Source organism: Mustela nigripes, chromosome 12 (assembly GCF_022355385.1).
Source record: "Mustela nigripes isolate SB6536 chromosome 12, MUSNIG.SB6536, whole genome shotgun sequence".
Classification (NCBI taxonomy): domain Eukaryota; kingdom Metazoa; phylum Chordata; class Mammalia; order Carnivora; family Mustelidae; genus Mustela; species Mustela nigripes.
The window spans coordinates 148,146,492-148,168,390 of record NC_081568.1 but is presented as its reverse complement, the minus strand read 5'-3'; the positions used below and the strand labels follow the sequence as shown (position 1 = coordinate 148,168,390).

Below are 21,899 nucleotides of genomic sequence, written 5' to 3'. Positions count from 1 at the left end.
CGGCCCTGCGACTGGCCCGAGCTCTGCCGGGAGCCCACAGTTCGCCAGGGTGGGCTGGTGAGGCGGGGGTGCCTCTGCTGTGGGTGGCGGAGCCGCTCTCGGACCCACTTTTGCCTTGGCAGGAGAAGTCCCCTGAGCAGCGAAGGCGCTTTCGAGCCATGGTGGAAGGTGCCAAAGCGGACCGGAGGAGGCCGGGAAGCACCGAGCGGGCCCTCCTCTCCCGGCTCCTGATGGGCAAGGGCGGGGCTGGGCGGGCCCCTCCGGCCCAAGAAGGTAAGAAGAGCCTGGTTTCCCCTCGCCCAAAGAGGTCTGGCTGATCAGGGGACTGGGGGAGAAGCTGGCCTGGGACTCTCCTGGAGGGGCTTACCTGGAAGAGTGTGCAATGGGCTTTTCCTCTGGAAGGGAGGACACCACAGGGACAGTTTCCACGGAGGCGTTTGGCGTTGGATTGGGCATCACTGGCTATCTAGGCATTTGTCTTCCGGAGGAGGGTGGGAGCAGACAGGCGGAACCAGCAGGTGCAAAGGTCCAATGACACAACAAGATTCCTGGCACTGGGCGTGGTTAGTGGGTGTTGCAGAGACCCAATGCTGAGGAGCAGGAGAGGGGGTTCACAGGCTTGTTAGCTAATTCCAGGGGCTTCAGGGGCCCCACCAGGAGGGTACACCAGGGGTGGTGAACAAATGCTCCCTTTGGGGAAGGGTAGAAGATGGGAGCCATGGAAGAGTCTTCCCCTCACCACCCCCCACCCCCCCCACCCCCCGCTGACCTCCCCTGAGCCTCACTTGCTCCTTTGTGCAGCCCAGGACCTGTGGCTGAGCCCACTGACCATAGAGGACCTCATCTGCTACAGCTTCCAGGTGGCCCGAGGGATGGAGTTCCTGGCCTCCCGCAAGGTGACTGCCCCAGCAGGCCCCTCGGAGGGGAGAGGGTACAGACCACCAGCATATCAAGGCAAGCCCTATCCTAGCTCACCCTCGAGTGATTCCGTGGTTAGCACGTGTTTCTCCCACTTTGCAGAGGTAGAAACAAAGCCCAGAGTGTGGAAGTGATTCCCTGAGATCTCTAGCTAGTCAGTGGCAGAGGGGACTTTGGCATCTGTCCCACCCCACGGCCTCCTCTGCTGTCTCCATTGTTTCATGAACCTTTACCACGGAGAGTCCTGGGGGAGCATAGAAATCTCTCTGTGACAGAGCAGTGGTCAGGCATGGGTGGGCCCCAGGGACCTGTGCTCCCTACCCCCACACACCACCACCACCGTCCCCCCAGTGCATTCACAGGGACCTGGCTGCTCGGAACATCTTGCTGTCAGAATGCGACGTGGTAAAGATCTGTGACTTCGGCCTGGCTCGTGACATCTACAAAGACCCAGACTACGTGCGCAAGGGCAGTGTGAGTGCAGGCCATGGAGGGAGTGCTGGGGATGGGGGCATGGACCTCCTATCCAAGAGCCATCTCCATGGAAGGTCAGAGAGCCCACCCCTACAGGGACCTGAACGGCCCCACCAGGGCACATGGGGGCAGGGGGAGTAGGGACAGGAGCCGACAAGCAAGGACCCTGGTGCTTCAGCTGGAGCTTTGTCTATGAGGCGGATGCTGACTGACCCCACATGCCTACCCTGCATGCCTACCCTACAGGGGCTGGGTATCAGAGGCAGACCCCGCATGGGGCATGTGGGTACAGAAAAGCATGTGGGTACTGGGAGCAGGGTGCTCGGAGATGGTCAGGCAGGCACTTGAATGAGCTCACAAAGCTAATTGGGAGTTTGTGCCCCAGAGGAGGAAGGAAGAGGCTTGGGAGATGGGCAATGGGCAGGATGGGTCTAGGATGAGGTGGGCCACCCTGACAGCCTAGAACTTCATTATATCTCACAGGTGAGTGGAGGTAGGTGGATGGGAGAGTCAGGTGCGCCTTCCAGAAGTGCCCTCTACAGGTTTCGAGGAAGGACGAGAGGGTGTGCTGGGTGTGGTGGGGAAGGCAGAGGCCAGTCAGGAGGGGCCAGGGCCCTCAGGGCTCCCAAGTAGAGGGTCCAAGAGGTAGAGAGACAGGCAATGGGGAAGACACATCATGAGCCCCAGGACGAGCAGTCAGGAGTGACATCTAGCTTGTGTGCAGACTAAGTGAGCCGCTGAGGTGGGAACGGTGAGGGGGTGCAGGGTCCCAATTCCTCCAGAGGCTGGGTCTGGAGTCTGGAGGGGGAGGCTTTCCGAGTGCGCCCCCGAAAGAGCACACAGGAAGAAAGGGACCCAGACAGACCCAGGAGAACAACAATGGGGCAGAAGCCTTCACGGAAGGGGCAGAATGTGAGAGTCTTCTGAAGGCACGAGGGGCAGATATGGCCCAAGGCCTTTCTTGGGGTATGGCTCCAGAGTTCTGGACAGGCTGGGGGTACAGGGGAGCTACCAACATGTCTGTCCTTCTTCCTCTCTTCCCTTTCTCATGGAGACATGCTTCCTTCCGTCTTCCCCAGGCCCGGCTGCCCCTGAAGTGGATGGCCCCTGAGAGCATCTTTGATAAGGTGTACACCACACAGAGTGATGTATGGTCCTTTGGGGTGCTGCTCTGGGAGATCTTCTCCCTGGGTAAGTGTGGGGCAGGCTGTGGGGGAGGGGAGAGGTGGGATCCCAGGCCAGGGGTCATAGCACCAGGCTTGCGAAACAGGGGGCTGCTCCTGCAGCAGGCGGTCTTTCTATGGCAAGTGGTCCAAGAGCTCCACCTCTCTCCTCTGCCTCCAGCATGTGCCCCCACACCCCCCCTTCCGGAAGCCACCTCTGCAGGGTGGTGGGCTCTGGCATCGGATACCGGACAGGGCCCAGCCTGTGTTTATCAGGCAGTCGCCGGGATCGCCACGGTCCCCAGATGTTTATCTCCCTGGATGAGCCCCCCCCAACCCTCAGTTTGTCAATGGCAAGGCTGCTCCTGCCTTCAAGGGCCAGGGAGCATCCAGCAGAGACTGGATGCTCACTCACAGGTGTACCTACTTATGAGAGCTCCACGTGGGCCCCAGGGCCCCACGGAGACCAGGAGGAAGCCTGGTGCTAAGCAGGCCTGGTGCTTAGCCCATGCTAAGACAGAGCTGGGCAGGAAGCAAACAGAGAAATTAATATAGCACCATGAATGCTGTCAGTACAGATGCCAGGGCCTGGAGGGCACAGGGAGGACAGGGCTATGTGTGACCCAGAGGGGAGCACCCAGCTGAGGAAGGGGCTCAGGGAGGGCGGGTGACCTGGAGAAGACAGCAGGTCAGGGTGAGGGAACAGCCAGGGTCCTGGTCCCCACGTGTTAGAGGTGGGCCGGTTGTGGGCAAGAGGCGTTGGGAGGTGCAACAAGGGAGGAAGGGGGTCCCTGCAACCCCTGTGAGCTGGCCTGGGTGAGGACCTGTACTCTGAGTCCCTGGAGAGCCACTCAGAGCTTGGAGCAAGGGAAAGAACAGAGGATTGCCCTGATCCTGTGGGGCTTGCCCTGGGGGCCCTTTTAACCAAATGAAGAACTATCATTGGGGGACAGAAGTGCCTTGGTGGGCCCCCACCCCACCCTAGTCCTGTGCTGGGAGCAGCAGGACCAGTCCCTGCCATAGGGGGCAGGAGAGAAGCAGTTTGAGGGGGGCTGCTGGGCTGAGAGCAAGTGCCCTCTCCCCACGCACCCCTATCTCATCCTGTTCAGGGGCCTCCCCCTACCCAGGGGTGCAGATCAACGAGGAGTTCTGCCAGCGGCTAAAGGAGGGCACACGGATGCGAGCCCCAGAGTTAGCCACTCCTGCCATGTGAGTTTCTCTAGGGAGATGGAGGGGAAGGTTGCCATGGGTGAGGGGTCTGTACACAGGCAGGGGGCAGGGGTGGGGAGGGGGTGCAGGCTCAGGGTTGGGGTAGAGACCTGCAGATGAAGTGTCTTACTTCACCCCTGACCCACCCACTGGTCCACAGACAGCTCTCCTCCACCTTGCCCCCTGGGACAGAAGAGACTGGGTGGGCAGATGTGGGGGGGCGGGGGATGGGGTTTAGGCAGGGGAGCTGGGATCTGCTGGTGCAGGGTGCGGGCGTGCTCAGACCACAGGCCAGCAGCCAGCTCTACCCGCAGACGCACCATCATGCTAAGCTGCTGGTCAGGGGACCCCAAAGAGAGGCCTGCGTTCTCAGAGCTGGTGGAGATCCTGGGGGACCTTCTGCAGGGTGGGGGCCGACAGGTAAGTCCTCTGCCCGCCCTGTCTAGCTGCAACAACCTCTGGCCAGCAGCCCCAGGGCCCTTGAGCAACTGGCCAGGGCCCATCTTTGGCCATGAGGAGCCCCGGGTGGTCTTTGTGTCGAGGGGTAGTTTGCAAGGAGCCCCTGTCTCTGGGAGAAGGCTGATGTGTTCCTCCACCTCCTGCTTCCTGCAGCACTGTCCCCCGCACCCACCCTTCCCACCCTTGACTTCTGTCTCCTCCACCTGGGGTGACTGGGGGCACAGGGAGCAAAGCCAGCTCAGGGCTGACCTGGTGCCCTGGGAGCTGGAAAAGCCAGAAGGGGAGCCCCTGGATCAGGGTGACCCCTGCTGCACCCTGCTGCTTGTAAATGGGGCGCGTGTTGGGAGAATTTGCTGGACTGGCTCACTGAATCCCCAGGGCACCTTGGAATGCAGAACTTCCTCAGTCAGGAGCCCCCCCACCAACCCCCACCGGCAATCCTGAGCTCAGGGGTGGGGACAAAGGGGCACAGTGGTCTCTGACCCCCAGGGCCTCTGCCATTCCTGCCAGCAGGAGGAGGACTGCATGGCCCCTTGTGGCTCTCAGAGCTTGGATGAGGGCAGCTTCTTGCAAGCATCCACCACTGCCCTGCACATGGCCGAGGCAGACCCTGAGGACAGCCCATCGAGCCTGCACCGGCACAGCCTGGCCGCCAGGTCAGCCGCCCTCGCGGGGGTTCCCGGATCCTGCGCCCCCACCCCCCACTCCCCAACCCCACCAGGACAGGGAGAAAGCAGGTTGGATGCAGCATAGTTGATTGCCGCCAGTCATCAAGGAACAGCAAACTAAAAGGCCTTGAGAGATCTCTGTACCCCAATGGAAAGAGCACAGTGATTTAAAGGACATACTGGGTTCTGCGGCTCCCTGGGGGGCCTGGCGAGCCTTGGGGCCCCCCTCCAAGGCCATGTAGTCTGCGACTTTGCCTTCCTCTGCAGCCCCTCAGACCTTCTCTCGGCCCTGCAGCCTCCCCTGCATCTGGCACTCCTGGCTCCCAAAAACCCTTCCTCCCTTTGACATTTGGGATCCCAGGAGGAGGATGGGCCAGCCACCCACCCGCATTCAGGATTTAGAACTTAGCCTGAGTTTCCAGAGATCTGGACATCTCTTGCCCACAGCTGTCTACACTTCAGGAAGGCTACTTGTGTTCCCACTGGGGTTGCCGAGAGAAGGGCTCTGAGACCCACTTCCCCTCGTGCCACAGCGGAGGGGGCAGGGCTGGGCCTGGGGGACAGGAACAGCCAGCTAGCAGGTGCCCACCAACCTTCTTCCACCAGCCACCCAAGGCATACAGATGCACACACACAGGCGGGGGGTGGCTGGCACAGAGGGGTTCCCCATCCATCTCACCAACCCCCATGCCACACCCAGGTTGGGTGCACTCCACTCACCTCCCACACCCTTCCCAGGAGGTGTTCTTCTCTTGCACAGGAGAGGAGACAGTTCAGCACGGTGTGGGGGAGGGGGGTGCTGGAGGGCTGCGGATTTCCTCCCCACCACCCCGGGAAGAACTCAGACCAGCACTCAGATCTAGGCCCCACAACTCACAGCCCAGGCCTGAGGTCCTTCTGGGAGGAGAGGGGGCAGAAGGAGAGGTAAGGAGGGCTTTCTGGGGCATGTTCCTTCAGCAGGCTGTTTTCCCCCCACAGATACTATAACTGTGTGTCCTTTCCCGGGTGCCTGGCAAGAGGGACTCAGATGCAGGGCTCCTCCAGGATGAAGACGTTCGAAGAATTTCCCATGACCCCGACGATCTACAAGGCCTCCGTGGTAAGTGGGGCAGGCAGGACTATGCACACAGAACAGGCTTTCCCAGCTGGGAGGAGGTCCAGGCCCACCTCAGGAAAGGCTGCCACACTGAAATGTCAAGTCCAAATTGCACATGGGCATACTGGGGTCTCGGCTGCTTTCCCCGTGCCCTCCTCACCCATTACCGGTCTTCCCTCTGCACAGCAGAGAAACCCAGTGGAAAGACAGTTTCTCCTTCTAGATGGTTGTTGTTGGATTAGCTTCCCTTTGGTGGCCACCAAGCCATGTGGCCCAAGAGAAAGGGATGGTGACTCTTGAGAAGGAGGCCGGGATAGGGGGCACGGGATATAGCGTTGTTCTCAGATCTGCTCAAGCAGAATGGGCCTCTCGGGCACTGGGAGGCTGGAGCCCATGGGTCTATTTTGCAAAAGTACAGACTCAGCCTGGTACGAGTGTCTACAGCTGGAAACCTTCCTGCCCAGGACTTTCTCCAGACAGGCCTGGTCAGCGAGTGCTAGCCCCCGATTCATGTCCCCCAGGGCCCGATGGATACATTGGGGTCTCCCAGCCCTGACAGGAGCCAAGTCACACACCATTAAAGGGTGACAGAGCCCCATTAAATATGGAGTGTGTCTCCATGAGGACCATTTTTTTTTTACACCATAAGCTGCCAGATTCTTTCGAGAGGCTCCCTGTTCTCCTTGTGTTCCTGCTCTGCCGGCAGCCTGAGCCTCAGTTTCTCCCTCTCTGGCAGGGGTGTGTGACCCTCACCTGCATGCTCCAGCAAGGAATGGACACCTGCTTTCTGATCTGTTTCCACAGGGCAGGTGTCAGACCAGCCGCGGAGGTCCGTGCCATGCTGTCCTGGCTTGGGGGGGGAGGGCTGCCTGCAGACGGGCTTATTCTCTCCCCGCAGGATAACCAGACAGACAGTGGGATGGTGCTGGCCTCCGAGGAGTTTGAGCAGCTGGAGAGCAGGTACAGACAAGAAAGTGGGCTCAGGTAGGGCTTCCAGAGCCTCTTTCCCTGCAAGGGGCCGGGAGGGGGAAGCCGGGCCTGGGCATGCCTCTCACTGACTCACCCGAAACCTACCATGGCTCCCTATTGCTTTTTTGGGTGTTCAAAGCACGCTGCTCTGGGACTCAAGGCCTTTGGCCACTGGAGAAGCCCCCTCTCCCACCAGCATCCTGGCCCAACACACCCAGATGGGGCTGGTCCCCCCATCTCTCTTCCATCTGACAGGTGCTCAAACGCACCCTCTCCATGAAATGAGTAAGATCCAGCATGCCCACTGTGCCTACACATCCCTCCTGCAGCCAGAAGCGCCACCACTACCCCCAGGGCCCCCCACATTTACTCTCCAGTTGCCCCAGAACCAGACAGATCATGTGACCTGGAGCTGGCTTGTGTCCTAGCTTGATAAAAATGCAAGAACCACCCCCCCCAAAAAAAATCCCTGAATGTTTCATCTTTTAAGGGTGTAGATGAGATAGTTAAATATCTACCCACTTACTCTAGTAGTGGACTTGCACACAACTGTTTAAAGGACAGGACCTATGAGGGAGGCGGGCGCCTGGCGGGCTCCATTGGTAAAGCAGGGGACCTATGATCTATGTCTTTGTTCGGAGCCCCCTTCTGGGTTCATCTGACATGGTTTTCAGGAACAAATCCTAGCCTCTGCCTGTGCCATTTTTTAATCGATGTATGACGATGTCACTGAGTTTTTTCCCCCGAGACTGCAAACATTTATTTGTATCATGTTAGGACAGTTATGGTGAGGCTCCACTATTCTGGCAGGTGTCTTTACCATCTCTGCTGCTGAACCCCTTAGCGGTGATTTTCCCAGCAGCCTACAAAGGGTATGTTTGTGGCACTGTGGGTGCTGGTGGTTTGAAGGCTCACATGTCCAACCGAATTTACTGTCTGTTCCATGCATCTTGGTCCCCTCTTTTGTTTCTATGGATTTTATCGGGTGATCTCCATTAGTAACCTAATTTTGGGGAAATGAACGCTGATTGCATTATTGGAAGTAGTGTCTGGATAACGTTTCTTTACACAACAGTATTTTATATCCCTCCTCCAAAAAAAACGTAAATCATTAAGAGGGTAAGCCAGAGGACGGTTGTTACTTCTGTTATAATCTCCACACATCTTCATAAAAATAGCCCCTCAGAGCTCATGCCTGTGCCATAGGCAGGAGAGAGAGACTCGGGTTTATGGGTGAGTAGGAAGCTCAGTGCTGGGACCAGCAGAGCCATACCTGAGTCACGGTGGAGGGAGAAGATGATGGGCCCCGCACCCAAAGAGAGGAGTGTTTTGTGGTCCTTGGGACCAGCCAGGGAGATGAGGGAGGAGGCAGAGGTCTGATGGAGGAGGCTCCAGGGCAAGTGGGAGGCTCCAAGGGCAGCCGTCTGGGGAAGGCACTGCTTCTGCATGGCCCGTGAACAGGACACAAGTGCTTAGTGCTGAAGGAAGAAGAAAGTCACAGCAGAGTCTCCGGAAGCAAGAACCCAGAAGACACATCCACAGCCAAGGGAACCATTTATTACAGAAATTGTACCTCGCAATAGCAGCGACACGAAGCCCTCTTGTCCACACGAGTTCCCTTGGCAACACATCCAGACCAGCATTGAGAGGGACACCTGCGTTCCCTTGGCATGTGGAACGTTCTCCAAACAGGTGCGAGGACAGAAGGTGCCTTGGACAGCTCCGTGGGGGAGGAGGAGGAGAGAGTCCCTCTGCCAGTCCTTTCCTGTCTCCTGCGAACTGCTGATCAGCAACCCCCATGGGCTCCTCACCTCCAGGCCATGCAGAATGCCCAGTCCACACCCTGCGGGGAGGGTGTCTCCTCCAAGTATGTAGGCAAGAGGAAGGTCTGGAAGCCCTCAGCTTGTGGCAGGTTGGCATGGCTGCATGACAGCCACCGAGAGGGAACCCAGCACTACCGGACAAAGCAACTGGTTGGTTCTTGGTGGCAATACCACATCGTAACAGGACTGGAGCTTTTGCAAAGAGGGATGCCCTTGAAGGAATTCAAGGTGATACCGAAGATGTGGGTGTAATGCTGCCTAAATGAGGAAGCTTCCCAAACCGGCCATGTCCCAAGCCACTTCCATAGGATAACCAGATATTTCTAGTCCCAGAAATCCCAGCACGAATAATCACAAACAGAAAAAATAAGCATGGGACGCCTGGGTGGCTCAGTCGGTTAAGCGTCTTCCTTCCGCTCAGGTCGGGATCCCAGAGTCCTGGGATCCTGTCCCGCATCTAGGCTCCCTGTTCGGCGGGGAGTCTGCTTCTCCCTCTGTCCCTCCCCCAGCTCATGCTGTGTCTGACAAATATATAAAATATTTTTTAAAAATAAAAATAAATCCATACACTATCCATAAAAAAGACAGAATAAAGTGGATTGAAAACTTTTCAGTAGATGTCAACACTCAAAAAAAAAAAAAAAGAAAAGAAAAGAAATGAAGCAGAGAAAAGCTGATACAATACTCCCAATGTGAATTAAATATATAATTAAACGACAAGCTGCACCAGGAGTTGGAAATTCAAACACTCAGAACGGAAATGAACAGTGCAAAGGTGTTGAGTGGTGGCTGGCTACATTCGGGAAAGAAATTGAAATAAAAGACAGATCTCCCCCTCCAAAATGAAGACAGGGTGGCGGGGGCATGTGGAGGGGGGCAGGGATCAGCAGATATGATATCGATGCTCCCTTACGGGGAAGGACACAGAAGATGGACCAGAAAAGACAAAAGAAAAGAAAACCAAAATAAATAAAGAGGTAAAGAAGAGCATAGAGAAAGTTGGCAAGTGCAGTGGTTGAGGGGACATGACCCAATACACGTAAGATTTGGAGTTTCCGAGGGAAATGATGCCGGTGGCGGGACAGAACTGATATTTTAAACTTTAATTCAAGGGACCCTCTCAAATGAAAGAACTGAGTTGACACAGCAGAAGAGGGCCTGGAGAAAGTGCCCCAGGACTGCAGACTCGGCTGCATGTCTGAATCTAGCTGTTAGATTTTCAAGGTAAACCTTCTGGGAATTCAGGCAAAAAAAAAGGCTGAGTCATTTACAAAGAAAAAAAAAAGAAAGAAAGAAAGAAAAAAATATCAGGCTGAACACCAGACATGGCAAAAACAACATCAGAAGAAAGGAAGCAAGGTCTTTAAAAATCTCAAAGAATGGGGCGCCTGGTGGGGGTAGGGTGGGGTGCGGTCTGGTAAGCGTCTGACTCTTGGTTTCGGCTCAGGTCGTGATCTCAGTGTTTTGGGATCAAGCCCTGTGCTCGGCCAGGAGTCTGCTTGAGGATTCTCTCCCTCTGCCTCTCTCCCTGCTAGTGCTCTTTCTTCCTCTCAAATAAATAAATACATATAGTTTTAAATCTTGGAGACCGTGAGAGGTAAGCAGGGAGCGTCCTAGGGCCTTCAGGGAGGAGGCAGGGGAAGAGTGAGAAAGAGTGAGGTGTTCTCACTCTTCCCAGGGTGAGAAGCCCGGTGCTCATTCTGAGAGTACCTAAGAGCCCTAGCAGGGATCTATGGGGAGAAGGATGGTCTCCGGCAGAAAGGATCTCTGAAGCAGGGCTGGGAGAAGAGACAGGGGCCAGGGGAGCGCCGAGCATCAGAGGTGGGTGCTCGCCCTGGAGCAGGAGGGCACGCAGAGAGCAGCCCGGCACATTCCAGAGTCAGCACAGACAAGACTTCTGTATGCACTGGGTGTGAGGGGTTTGGGGAAAGGGAAGAGCAAGGAGGATGCCCAGGGGCCTGAGCCAGAGTCGGTACTTATAGGGATGGGTGGGTGAGTATAGGAGAGAAACAGGTTTGCGGGCATGAGTGGGCCTTTCCCGTTGTCCCCTGCATCCAGGTGGGGTACGGAGAAAGCTCCAGGGTTTGCCAACACTCCCATCAGTCCTGTTCTTTGTGTGAGTCAAGTCTGTGTCTCTGAGGGCTCTGGGCTCGCTTAGCCCTCCAGTGCTATCTTTGGTGACTCCAGCCGGACCCTGATCAGGGTCCTGTCCCTCTTCTCTTCTTGTCTCACTGACCATCACCTTCCCTGTCTCAGCAGCTGTAAAGGACCGGACCGGAACATGGACGTGACCAGGGCTCACCCTGATACCCAAGGGCGGCGGCGGCGGCCAGACCGGGGGGCACGGGGAGGGCAGGTGTTCTACAACAGCGAGTACGGGGAGCTGGCGGGGCCCCAGGATGAGGGCGACCGCTCCCCATCTGCCCGCGCACCCTTCTTCACAGACGATAGTTACTGAGTTACTTGCCCCCGGGCAAGGCCCCCAAGACCCCGGGTCTGACAGTTGGTGGGGGCTGTACCCAGAGGCAACCAGAGGGCTAGGAACTCTTCTCCCTCAGCTTGGATAGGAGATGTTTCCTCCTCCCTAGTTAGGAAGGGCAAGACCCAGGCTCCAGGGTTCCCCCAGACTCCCATCACTGCACCTGCCTCCCTAGGCCACCCTCCAGATCCCCTGAGACTTTCTTCCCTCAAGATTCAGATTCCGTTCAGCCCCATACCCATGGGGACAGTCCTAATTGCCTCCTCCCACCGTGGTGGGTGGGGGCTTGATCCCCATTTTCTGAGAAGGACTCTGAGGGTCTGAGAGTCACAGTGACGGACATGGAACCAGACTTGAGCTGCAGACCCCAGGTCCTGCCCCACTGTCCAGTCCACTCATTCCCGTGGGAATGGCTTTCTTGGCTCTCCAACGCTGAGAGAAGGCGCCATATTTCCATCTCAAACGATGATCGAGAAGTTGGGGGATGGGGTGTTCTCTCCTGAGCCCGGACAAACAACTTGCCCTCCAGGGGCCGTGGTCTCTGCTAGGCCAAGCGTCACAGTGTACCTTCCTGTGGGTGTTGACAACTGTCCAACAGATGGTTTTTCATTAGAACTTTAGAGACTATGAGCTGATGTGAAGAATGTACTTTTCAAAACTTTAGTCTGAGGGGAGCCCAGGGAAGGTCTTTGTGAATCTAGACTGTTCTTGCCTCTGACCCCCAGTCAGGTGCCGACATAGCCCAGGCTGCTGTGGCCCCACCTTCCTGGCCCAAAACGGGAAGAATCCACGGATGGTCCCAAGTGGCCCAGTGTGAGAAATGGCTGGTTTTTCCCTCGGGGGCCTGGATCTGCCACCCAAACACCTTCCAAGCTGTGAATGGCCCTTTGAGGAGCAAACACCGCGGGACCCATTGAGGAAGGTCTTTGGTGCTGGCTCAGAGGGTGTGTTTCCCCCTAGTCTGGGCCTGATGTCCAGCCTCTGCCCTCCCAGGGGAGTGGCCCAGGGCCCTCTGGAGGCTGGAGCTATTCTGCCCAGCACCCCCGCCCCCATTCCAGCACCCACTGCCACCCCTACCCCTGGCCGGAGAAACCCTTCTCCAGTTAGCACCATGGAGAAGGACATCACCCCCCCTAACTCCCCCCACGAGACGCTTGCAGGACAGGCGGCCGTGCAGCAAGCAGGGGCTGGCCCAGCAGAACACCCCCACCCCCCACCACCCCCTGTGTACTGTGCCTTTAAGACACGTTGAACATACGTGTGACTGTAACCCTCACGGTCCCCAGTGGCCCTCCTCCTCTGATGTCACCGGACCAGGAGACCTGGGTCTCAGGTTTAGCTGGTGGAAGCCCAGAGGCTGTTCTCCCCCAGAGGAGCTAGGCTCCTGAGGCAGGGGCAGGGGCGGCCCCCCAGGGCCCTCCCTCCATGCATACCACCTGTTTACGTCACCTCTCCCCCATCACTTAACTACATACACAAAAATGTACTGGGAAGAAAACCCACCATGGCCTTGTAGACCACGTGTTCTGAAAAGATCTAAAATATTTAACAAAAGATAATAATAAATTTGATGCCAGTCTTTGAGTTACAGTGAATGGGTTCTCAGCTCAGTCCTGTCTTTGAAGGTTGGGTTACAGCCGTCCTCCCATGGGATCGTCAGCCCCACCAGGCCCCTGGGCAGGCCACAGGAGGGACCCCAACTGACTGGGGCTCTGGGTCCCCACCCCAGCTGTTTTGCAGTTCCCCAGGGCCACCAGCAGAGGGCACTCGGGAAGCACAGGAGGCCAGACCTCCTCAGATGGGAAGCGCCCAGCCTGGCCTTGGGCAAACCCACTCTCTTCTCACTTGATGGGGAAAGTGACACAGCTCTGTCCCCGCCTCCTAGAGCCAAATGCCTCCCACCCTGAGTACAGGAACCCAGGGGCCTGTCTCACTGGGCCCAGCAGGTGCCTTCGACCAACCACCCCCATCCACACCCCGAGGAAGGGTGGGACGGGCCCAGAGGGATGCAGGGAGCATCCGGGTCACTTCACTGGTTAAATGTGTGTCTGGACTCCGAGATCAGGGAGGTCTGAGCTGGGACCCCAGCCTCAATCACTGCCCCCTTCCCCAGGGAGACCAGCCAGGCAAGGGCAGCAGGGCCCCCCACAAACTCTGCCATGTTCGTGTGATTTCCCTGCACACAGGAGTGCCTAGCATAGAGGCAGCTGCAGATGGGGACAGGACGCTGGCCTGGTGGATGTGACCTGGCCACAGCCTCAGGGGTTCAGGGCAGGGAGAGCAAAGGAGACCCCTAGACCTGGATTTGGGCTGCACCCAGGGGACACCACACCCAGGGGAGCAGATAGGATGGAGCCTAGCAAGGGTCAGGAGCCAGAGGCCATCCTTGTCCAGGCCTCTCCCAGGCTGGGGACCTTCTGGGTGCCCAACCCCTCCTTGGGCTGTGAGGCCCACTGTCCTGGCCTCATTTTCAACTCTAGTGGGAAGAGCCCCTCCCCACAAAGGCAGCTGGTAATGACGGGTTTATTGTTACTTTTACTTCTATAATAAATCTGTGAACACAGAAAAGACACATACCACCTCTAAGTTTGGACATTTTAACGTGACAATTTCTTTGGTTGGAGGTAGCCTCTCTCCCTGGATACCTCAAGCCAGGTGTCAGCCATCGGTTGGCTGCCGGCACAATGCATGCCCACAGGCGGGTCCGGGTAGGGCTGCGCTCACACTGCCAGGCTTCTCGGGTCCTACCTGGGCTGGACACCCAGGGCCGCACTCACTGTCCCAAGGTCCCAGAACCTCACTACCCAGAGCACCAAGGTCTCCAGATGTGAATGAGAACCCAGCCAGCAAGGGGCCATTGGGGGCGTCCCAGCAGTGTTTTCCCACCTTGGGGTCCCTCGCTCCATCTCCCGCTCTGCCCCAGGCCCACACTCCTATCAGCTATGACTCACCTTCTCTAGGAGGCATCAGGCCGAGGGCACGCTGGCGTGTCCCTTGGTGCCCCGATTCCATCCTGACATCATCTTTGCAGGTTGAGGGGCCCACACCAGTGAACAACCCGTTATCCTAGGCCATGGGACACGGCAGAGCCCCAATCCCCACAGAACTCATAGCCCAGAGTCTTTGCCGTAAGGAGTGACATGTAAGCAGGAGGAAGATTTGTAGCCAAGGATCAGTTCAAAAGGGAAGAGGGCCCAAGGGGGTAGGGCGAGGTGAGGAGGAAAGGCCGGCATGCTCTCACCCCACACCATTCCATTTAGGGAACTACGGCTGGCAGCGCCTTGGGTCCCAGGAGGCTAGGGCCCCACTGGAGCCCAGGCTGAAACAGGAAAATGGGACCTACGTGTATACAGGACATGGCTCAGGCCACCTGCGGGGTCACCACAGCACTCAGAGTGGAGGGACCCAGGGAACCTTGTGGAACAGGCCCCCCGCAGCCCCGCATCATGCTGGGCAGCTTGGTGCTGCGGCCCCAGGCCTGGGGCGGACAGCCATCCAGGGACCCGGAACTTCCGTACAGGCCAGCTTTTCCGCCACATTCACTAAAGCCTCCAGCCCACACAGCCAAAGCCATATGGCCAGCGACTGACCCTGCCCAGCCTCCCCTGCAGCAGGGCCCCCATCAGGGAAGAGGCAGAAAGAAGGAAGTACTCAAAGAAGCCAGATCAATATTGACCCAAGCAAAGGCCCCACAGAAACAGAAACAATTCCCAGACCCACAGGACCCCAGGGCCTGGATAACCAAGTTATGAGGAAGAGGAAGAAACCCCAGGGTGAGGTGGTGTTCCTGCTGCTGCCCCTGGGCACAACACCCCAGCTCTGGTCCTGGCAGCTGAGGCCAGCACCACGCTGCCAGCCTACTTGCCTTCAAGCCACTCCAAGGCCCCACTGGGATGGTTGCATCTCAGCTCCCAGAGGAGCCCCAGCCAGGCCCAACTGCCCTCGTGGTGACGACGCAGGACAGGAGAGTGGGATATCTTCTATCAGCTGGCGTGGCTGTCCTGGCCCAGGAGAACCTTTCTGGGAGGAGACAGGCAGCCAGGGCCTCTGGGGGAGTAGGAAGGGCTCCAGTCACTCACAGGTGTGGAGGCACGGCTGGGCCTACCTGCCCAGAGTGACCACGCTCTTCCCTGAGAGAAAAAAGTACTGTCACCTGTCACAATCCACCAGGCCACTAGGCCGGGCTCAGATACAGAGAGGCTGACCCAGCACAAAGGGAGGAAGAGACTAAGGGAGCTCCCGGGACCTCGGGAATGGAGGGTGCAGTGCGTGGTGGCCCCAGGCGGAGGTGAGGGGCTGCTGCCTGGGTCACAGTATGGGGATGGCTGTCAGAAGTCCCCTGTAGGTGTCTGCTAAAGTCACAGCCAGGGTGGGGTCTGGCTCTGGGGTCCGGCGGGCTTCCTGGTCCTTCTGACAGTGAGCAACTGACTCACCCGTCCAGGGCCACCACAGTTCTTGTCCACCTTCAGCACCTCATCCCCAGAGGAGCAAGCCAGTGTCTGTTTGGGCCCAGAGGAAGTTCTGCCAACATCCAGGCTGACCATGTCATCAGCAGGAGGCAGGGCTACGGCAGCCAGCCTCTGCCTCCGCCCATCCTGCACCCTGGCCTCATGCCAGTTGTGCCCTGATGCCCCTCCAGATGCTGTCAACTGGCCTAACCTGGGGAGGAGGCTACAGAGAGCTCAGAGGCTGTGATGCATAGAGAAGCACCCAAGACTACCCAGGTCCTAGTTCCTGAGCCTTTGGATGTTATCTCATATGGAAGGAGTGTTGGCAGATGTGACGAAGTTAATCATCTTTTCTTCTTTTTGAAGATTTTATTTATTTATTTGAGATGAAGAGGGTTACACACACACACACACGCACGCACACTGAGCAGGAAGCCCGAGGTGGGGCTCCATCCCAGGACCCTGGGATCATGACCTGAGCCGAAGGCAGATGCGCAACAGACTGAGCCATCCAGGTGCCCCAGGTTCATCATCTTGAAAGGAAGATGAGGAGACTGGTGCCCAGAATGCAAGTTGTCGTATGTAATGTTGAAGAGGGAGGCATAGAGATTTCACACACACACACATACGCACACGGAAAGGGAAGAAGGAATATGGGCAGCTGCCAGAAGCTGGGAGAGGCTCCCTGAGCCTCTGGAAGGAGCTTGGCCCCAACGCACCCTCACTCTGGCCCAGAGATACTGGACTCGCAATTTCTAGACTATGAGCAAATAAATGTTGCTGTTTTCAGCCAGTAAGTATGTGGTGAGTTGTTACAGGGGCATCAGCGTCCCCTGCTCGGCCAGCTTCCCTGGGGTTCAGGACCCTCAGCTGCCCCCCACCACCACCTGCTGCTAAAGGTTCACAGGGGGTTGGGGGCAGGGAGCTGGTGCAGGAGGGGCTTTAGGGAACTGAGGCCAGTCCCTCGGCCTCAGTGGTAAAACAGCGACACTGGGATACATACTTTGCTGGGTAGCTGTGGGGACACATTTCGGGGATTGGAAATCTTGGGGTGCACTTGAAGCCGGCCTCCCACCACTTTGCAGGCTCATGGGAGGCCAGGAACAGGTTTACTCCATCCACAAGGAGCCAGAAAGGGGGCACACAGGAGCGGGTGGGTACTTTAAAAGTAAAGACCTCCAGGAAGAGGGTGCAAGGGCCCAAGATGCGGCCAGGAAACCAGGGCTGCTGGGAACCTGCAGGTTGCCTGCCTCCTCCGCCTTCTCTGGTCTCACTCTTGTCTCTTCCCACCGTCAGCTTTCTCTGGTCGCATCTGCATGGTGGAAGGTGTTGGTGGGGGCAGGGGAAGGGGAACCCCCTGCCGTCCTACATCCCACCCTGGCAGTGAGCATGGGTGGGACTTGATAATACCCCAGAACCTGGAGTGAGTGTCAGGGGCAGAGCTGGGCCCGGAGCAGGGACCCTGTGCCTGCCCCCATAAAGCAGGGACTGCAGACCAGACTACGTGGGCTCAGGCGATGCCAGGGTGCACTGGCAGCCTCACTGACTGGGTTGGGGTGCAGAGACGCAGGTGATGTCCCACACACCCCACCCAAGTCCAGATGGGCAACGTTTTCCTGCATCATTTTGGACAGTGACATTACGAAGAGGGCTTACAGTTTCCATGACACTGCACTAAGCTGTCTCCAGTCACTTCCATTAAATGCCAATGGTTTCTGTGCCAGAGTCGAGGGCCAGAGTCGAGGCCCAGAGTCGAGGGCCCAGGTGGCACTTAAGGTCTCAAAAAGGCTTTCATTTTAGTGTCTTTTCTAATAAAAAAAAAAAGTAATATAATGGTAATGAATATGTATAATAATGGATCCAGCCTGGATTGAACAATGTGGTCATGAAATATGTGTGTGTGTATATATATATATATATATTTTTTTTTTTTTTAATTTATGGAAGAAGACATCCACCCCTTGCTAGAACGGAGCAGGAGGACAGAGGACTTGTCAAGGGTGTCTCTGTAAATATCCACATCCTGTAGAGGACCCTAGTGAAGACATTTATTGGAGGATTTGGGAACAATTAGTAAAATCAATAGATAAAACTTAGCAAATAAAAGTATGAAGGAGTCGTGTTTGACATCAGAAAAAAAATTTACTGGAAAAAAATGTTCAGTGTGACCTCATGAATTACTTTTATTATCTCTCTTATCTCCGATGTAATTAATATTTGTGGGGGCACTTTCCCCGGGCACCAGAAGCAAAGATGAGAGCCCAGCTGGGGACACAGTGACTGTGGCTTAGCTCTGGCGAGGAAGGTCAAGAAGTGGCAGATCCCATGTACTCTGGCTCCGTGATTCTGGGTCAGCTCTCTCAACCGTCTTCTCCTGTTGGGCCCTGGTCCTCATTGAGTGCATCTGAGAAAGCCAAGCCCAAGGAAAAGCCATCTGTCCCTGTCCCGTAGTGTTAGGGTTGCAGTGCTATTAGCTAGGTCTTTGGCCAAGAACCCAAGGGAGCAATAGCAGAGAAGAATAGGACAGCAGAGGACTTGAACCACAGAGGCCTGAAGCCTGGGCCATACGCTTTCCTGGCCCGTATCTGTAAGAGAGGAGAACCAAGAGGCAGAGAGGACCAGCACCAGCCAACCTACAGCCACTCGGACAAAGGAGGAAACTCAATGGGCCCACCAATGAGCGGGACCCCTCAACCATGCACAGCGTGGACCAGATGACAGGAGTCACTGTCGCTGGATACAGTGGTGGGCTGGGGCCAGCAGAGGCCTAGAGCCCCCACCCCCACAGGAAATGTGGTTCATCCCTTTCTTTCTTCTGTAAACACACCATAACACCTAAAGGTGTGGGTGACCGGGCGTGGAGGGCGTCCAGACCTCCTCTCAGTGACAAATGCATGACTTCCCTGCTTCTGAGGGCTGCTGCCAAGACACAGCCCTGGGAAGGGTGAAATGGGTCTGTCATAAAGTTGGCTCTGAGGACCACTCCCCCAGAATCCTGCCCTGTCCCCATTCTGACCCAGAACTAGGCTCCATTGTGTTGTTCAGGCTCTGCAGACAGGGCTGGGCTCCGGCCACCAGCAGCCATGGACAAGATCTGGGTGAAGCCAATCGTGCCATCAGGTGCAGAATTCAACCAACAAGAGAGCAGCCCCCTCCGCCTTGCCCACAACCAAATGCTACTTGAAAGTCATGACTTGAGTCCCCAAGGAGAACGCAACTTTGACTTCCGCCCTCCTCCATCTCTCCTCGTGGCTCTCCCAGCTGTGATTCCCCACACCCACTCCCGAGGCTCGAGTGGGTCGGGGGTCCTTTGGCTGTGGCTGTACCTGAGCCGTTGGGAGACCCTGGGACCCTGCAAGCTTCCTCCCAACCCCAAGCCAGAAGGAGCAGGGCCTGCTCTTTCGAGATCCACAGTGTCCAGGTCTCAAAGGAGCAAGAGGTCTCTGAGAACATTGCAGCTCATGCCCACCCCCATGCCCAACACACACGCACAAGCATCAGTGGCCTCAACTTCTCAAAGAACGTGTAGTCACCCAAGTGCACAACATCATAGAGAAACCGAACTCCCCCTCACCCAGCTCCAGCATCGTGTCTGTGGGCAGAGGATGGGTCACCCAGACTGGTGGGAAGACCCGGAGAGGACAAGGCTTGGGACACCATGGCCATGGCCCCAGGGTGAGAGGCCTTTCCTGCCCAGCTGTCCCTACATCCCGGCCGGCGCTCTCTTGGGGTCCCATCCCAGCATCCCTTCGGAAAGAAATCGCTCAAAGTTAAAGTTTTACACGTTGAAAAGGTACTTCCCTGTTGAAATTATTTCCACGATGATCAGCAAAACATACATTTATAATGCAAAAGCCCCCACCCACCACACCCCTGTCCCCAAAACAATCAAGGGAGAATTGTGAGAAGTTCACACGAATGTTCACACACTGAGCACGCTGCTACTGAGCCCCATGCTGTCTGCGGGCAGGAGGTGGGGGCGGTGGTGGGCAACACCTACAGAGGTGAATCAGGGCCGGGGGGGGGGGGCTCATGGGTGGGCTGCCAAGTTCAAGACCCCCGCATAACCAAAGTGGGGGGGCTCCCCACTGATGAGCCTGAATGTTTCAGGACTAAATATGTTTTCTTATCCTCCACTGTCATATTCTGTAGTGACCAATGTGTGAGGACTTTTAAAGAAACGTTTGATGTGGAGACTGATTGCAAAGATGGGAACATGTTCCGGGTCCTTCTGTTCTCACTGGTAGCTACCTGTGGCCCCACCAGGGAGGGGACCAGGAATAAGGCCTAACCTGGGGGCAGGGAGAGGTTCACTACCTGGAGTTTTTTCTCTGCCTCTCCAGGACCAGGGGAGCCAAGATGGCCCCCACTGCCTGACATTTCGGTGGTCTGGCAGTGGGGGGCAGGACTGGGTCACACTTCTGTCCCCTCTGCCCCTTCCTCACCGGAACCCATAGCACGGCTGGAGGGTCAGAAGGACTCAGAACAGAAAGCTCTCTGCAAAAGCAGAGGCCTGGATGGGCCTCATGCCCACAAAGAATAGCCTGCGTTCCGGCTCTGGCTGGGGAGAACAGCCCTCGGCCCAGGGGGCCCTGCCAACAGGAAGTCCCTGAGATTCAGGCAGAGCAGGGGCGCACAGGCTTCCCAGGACCCACCAGCCCGAGCAGGAAGTTGGCTGAGGCTCTGTTGGCTGAGCAAATAGCACATTTCTCAGGAGCATGTCAGGGGGAGGCCCCAGCCCAGGGGAGGTGGAGAACACGGGGTATATGAAGCCCACAGCAGGGCCCATCTCTGTTCCTGAGAGCAGGTCCGCCATGAAGCTCACTGCTGCCTTCCTGGTGCTCTGTGTGGCTTTGCTCAGCCAGCCCGGTGAGTGCTGGCAGGCCTCAGTTCCCAGCTCCTCGCCACAGGGTCCTGGCAGGGTCTCTGCTGGTCCCCTGGTCCCCTGTCCCAAAGGTAGCCGATCCTGATCCTGTAGCCCCTGCCTTGGGTCCCAGGCCACTCCTCTGCCTCCCAGCACTCCCTGTCCTTCTGGGCAGGAAGTCCTGCTCCTTCCTGGGGTCTTCAAGACCCTCTGGGGCCTGCCCTGCCCAGGGCCCTCAGGCTTTCTCTCATGTCCCCAGTGGCTGGCCCTGGTTTCTCTTTTCCACCCAGCACCAGGGTGAGCTCAGACCAGTACTGGCCCCGGTCTGGAATTGTCTGCCTCATCCTTCAAGGCACAGCCCAGGTGTCCCCTCTTCTGAGGGGCCCCCACTCAGAGCTTTCCTCTCGTCCCTCCACCCTGGGGCCACCCTGTAGGCACCTCTGTCCAGCCCCCTGCTTGCTGGGCTGCAATTTTGTTTACGGCTGCCTCTCCCAGCCAGCTGGGACTCCCTGCCTCAGGAGGGAGTGGGGTTGAGGGAGGTACCTCCTGGGGGGAGCCAGGCCCTTGGCAGGTCTCCATGGAGTACCAGTTCAGATGGGGTGAGGGGATCTTCTCTGCTTGTGTTTGCAGCTGCATCTTTCTTCGGGAACTCAATGGCCAAGCCTGTGGCCTCTGCTTTGAGTGCTGCAGAGGCTGGTACAGAGGCTGTGGCCGGGGCAGGAGCCAAGGTCCAACCCTTTCTCGGAATCTTCAATCCCCTGAAGTTTATGCTGACCATGCTGGGGATCCCGGTGGAGCATCTTGTGGAGGGTTCCAGGAAGTGTGTGGCCGAGCTGGGCCCTGAGGCTGTGGAAGCCATGGGGGCCATGAAGACGCTGCTGGTAACATGGGACACCCTGGGTGCTCCCTGCGAGGGCAGCCCTTCCCAGCCTCCCATAGAACAGAAACACACACTCCCTAAAAGGCTAACAAGGCGTCTGGGCCCTGTGTCAGGGAAACCTCATGGCCTACCCTCAGGAAAAACAGGATGGCCTTGAGTGGGAACCGGGTTGATCCTATGTGAAAGGGGGGCTGCAGAAGACCCCTGGAGGTAAGGGGGGACCTCTCCAGGAACTCTGCCCTGAGTCCCCTTGGGTGCTCCGCGGTGGTGGGTTGGAGAGCAGAAGCCTGGCTTCTCTTTGCAGGGGGCCCTGACATACTTGGGTTGAGCCAAGGCCGGTTTATCCCAGTGTGGGGCTGAGATGCTGCCATCGACAGACTGGGGACCTGCTGCCCAGCCCTGATCATCCAAGCCCTTCCCCTAATCTCTGAATAAATACAGTAACAGCA

General features: G+C 57.1%; 2 protein-coding genes across 11 annotated transcripts in view; both read left to right on the top strand.

Annotated features, from left to right (window-relative positions):
• FLT4 (fms related receptor tyrosine kinase 4) overlaps window positions 1-12,853 on the top strand; it is a 38,969-nt gene extending 26,116 nt beyond the window's left edge. For 3 of the 10 annotated variants that reach the window (XM_059416205.1, XM_059416207.1, XM_059416204.1), the window contains exons 21-30: window positions 123-273; window positions 802-896; window positions 1,270-1,392; window positions 2,472-2,583; window positions 3,665-3,764; window positions 4,079-4,184; window positions 4,734-4,879; window positions 5,870-5,990; window positions 6,886-6,971; window positions 7,096-9,433. In XM_059416205.1, coding sequence (XP_059272188.1) covers window positions 123-273; window positions 802-896; window positions 1,270-1,392; window positions 2,472-2,583; window positions 3,665-3,764; window positions 4,079-4,184; window positions 4,734-4,879; window positions 5,870-5,990; window positions 6,886-6,971; window positions 7,096-7,384 — 1,329 coding nt within the window. In that variant the 3' untranslated portion in view covers window positions 7,385-9,433. Of the gene's footprint in view, window positions 1-122; window positions 274-801; window positions 897-1,269; window positions 1,393-2,471; window positions 2,584-3,664; window positions 3,765-4,078; window positions 4,185-4,733; window positions 4,880-5,869; window positions 5,991-6,885; window positions 6,972-7,095; window positions 9,434-11,035 lie in introns of those variants that run through there. The other 7 variants (XM_059416211.1, XM_059416210.1, XM_059416213.1 and 4 more) reach the window with 6 other exon arrangements.
• Window positions 12,854-20,385: 7,532 nt separating this feature from the next.
• On the top strand, window positions 20,386-21,899 carry SCGB3A1 (secretoglobin family 3A member 1). The gene is made up of 3 exons (XM_059416714.1): window positions 20,386-20,575; window positions 21,201-21,451; window positions 21,755-21,899. The coding sequence occupies exons 1-3, from the start codon at window positions 20,425-20,427 to the stop codon at window positions 21,776-21,778; spliced, it is 426 nt and encodes a 141-aa protein (XP_059272697.1). The 5' UTR covers window positions 20,386-20,424; the 3' UTR covers window positions 21,779-21,899.